The 2,500-nt window shown below is 35.2% G+C and overlaps 1 protein-coding gene across 3 annotated transcripts in view; it reads right to left on the bottom strand.

Annotated features, from left to right (window-relative positions):
- Nucleotides 1-2,500, bottom strand: part of dennd3a (DENN/MADD domain containing 3a) — a 29,677-nt gene that overhangs the window by 6,786 nt on the left and 20,391 nt on the right. For all 3 annotated transcript variants that reach the window (XM_043233035.1, XM_043233033.1, XM_043233034.1), the window contains 2 exons: nt 2,253-2,360; nt 5-144 (listed from right to left, as the gene is read on the bottom strand). In XM_043233035.1, the coding sequence (XP_043088970.1) occupies nt 5-144; nt 2,253-2,360 (248 nt within the window). The remainder of the gene's footprint in view (nt 1-4; nt 145-2,252; nt 2,361-2,500) is intronic.

The following is a 2,500-nucleotide window of genomic DNA, read 5'->3' as shown; positions in this document are numbered from 1 at the left end:
TCACCAGACGGGACTTTCCCACTTGAACAGAGTTGTGCTGCATGGACCAGCTGGCCGCGTCGAACACCAGCACCTTCCCGTCGCTCAAAGCACACCACAGCTTCGGGTTTCCTCCACCGTCCAGCTCCGAAACACCCAGCTGACCTATAAAACACACACACACACACACACACACACACACACACACACACACACACACACACACACACACAGATTACCAGACGAGTCTCTGGCTTTCATAACAGTCCGGTTTCCTTCTTGATGGTGGTAAATCGTCCACAGACTCCTCACCACAAGACTTACACAATCTGAGGAAGGATGTGTTTCAGTATACACTGAGTGAAACCTACATCTGTTATTAACTGTTAACCACAAACAAACGATTATTCAGTACATTCACAATGAACATGCAAACATGAAAAAAAGAATATATTTTGCATTTAAAATCCATTCATCTATTTAGATAAATAATTAAAAAATGTTTTTTAGTAATTTTTTAGTAATTAAAAAATTTACGCATATTTATATATTTAAAAATACATTGATGTATATTTCATGATGCGTTATATTAATGTAGATATATTGATTTTTATTCTACAAACGCACACACATAAATATATGCTTTGTATAAATAAAAATGCTGATAAAAAGCAAATTCTAGGATCAATTCTTTTTTGAAATTGTGGCATTATTCTCATAACGCAATGATTTTTTTTTTCCATTTAAGCGTGTATGAATTCCAGGCAGTTCAACACTTATTGTGATCGTGTGGTGGATTATGACCTGTAGGTGTTTATGCCCGGTTTTATAAGACACTTTACAGTTTGTCACTCCTTAAGCGTGTGACTTTTGCCATTACGTTCAGCTTCAACCAATGAGAGCAAGAGGTTTTTTTTTAACGTTGCGCAATAGAAATACCAAAGTATCTCGATTCTTATCAGAGTCACATGACCGGTCCTCACTGATCTATGGCTTATATAAGATAAATCTAACCGATCAAAAACGCAATAACGCAGTTTATGTTATTATAGATTATAGTCCCGTCATGTATGAAATGTGATCGGTTTTGTGCATTCTTAAAAATAAATATTTAATATATAATAACCATACAAATAAAAGCAACTGCAACTTTAATAAATATATAAACAATAAAAATAAATATTATATACTAATATATATATATATATATATATATATATATATATATATATATATATATATATATATATATATATATATATATATATATATATATATATACACACACACATATACACATATATACACATATATACACATATACATACATATATACACATATATATATACACACACACATATATATATATATATATATGTGTGTGTGTGTGTGTGTGTGTGTGTATATATATATATATATATACACACACATTTAAGAACACATTTAAGAGAAAACTTATGTTTATATATATATATTAAATGTACTTATATAAAATACAAAATATAAGAATATGCATGTATAAACGGAATATATACATGCATGTGTATTGTATTTATATATACATAAAAAAATGGTTTTAAATTATATAAAAATTATTATGGACATAATTAATTGTTTGACAGCACTTATATATATATATATATATATATATATTTATCTTCAAATGTATTTAAAAATATTAATTTCTCAAATTTGACTAGTAAAAGATACCAAATGTTTACGTGACAGCTGTTTTTGATTGCTTGCGGTTCTGAATGCATTCTGAAATCCCTCAGATAACCCCATAACCTGCCCTGGAGTCATGTTTGTGCAGCTTCGTCACGCCTTTAACTAACACAGCAAAGAAAGAAGTGCTTCAGATCCCCGAACAAAGGTTTGCGCTTCGCCAGGTTCACGGAGGAAATGGCAAGCACGCTGATCGCGAGTCTCCGTCCCGGACGAGTCCAGGAAGGGGAGATATGAGCTAATCCAACACCGCAAGGAAGTCAGCGAGCATGGAGCACTCTGCCCTGGGCGGTTTCTGCAAAACTGACGCGTAAACCTGTTCTTCTCCATGCTTGCAGAACAGCACGGAAACAAACGCACGAGCGGACGGCGGGAGTAACGCGAGACGCGTTCGTGGGAAACCCAAGTCAAACTGGTCGGTCTGGGCGAGAGAAACGTGAAAGAGAAAGCCACTCTGATACGAAACAAACATGCGTTCGTCTTTATCGGACAAATAAATACAGAGCGTGTCGTTCTTTGTTTCCGCTGAACACAAAAGCAGACTTACCGGGTGTGTAGAGCAGGACGTCCACGGCCAGAGGAGACGTCTGGTCCAGAGACGGGTTGATCTTGTGTTTCAGGGTCTCAGATGTTGTTTTAGGGACCATCATGGGCACTGTGAGAAACACAGAGATAGATACAGTCACTACTGAGTAAGCATAACAAGGTGAATATTACAACAAAAAAAATACAACTAGGTCTTTTGTCCTCTAGTCCCCTCTCAGGTGAGCTGCAAAATGTAAATAAAATAACATA

This window comes from Puntigrus tetrazona, unplaced genomic scaffold, assembly GCF_018831695.1.
Source record: "Puntigrus tetrazona isolate hp1 unplaced genomic scaffold, ASM1883169v1 S000000746, whole genome shotgun sequence".
NCBI lineage: Eukaryota > Metazoa > Chordata > Actinopteri > Cypriniformes > Cyprinidae > Puntigrus > Puntigrus tetrazona.
The sequence above is the reverse complement of the archived record's forward strand: the minus strand, read 5'-3'. Positions and strand labels throughout refer to the sequence as shown.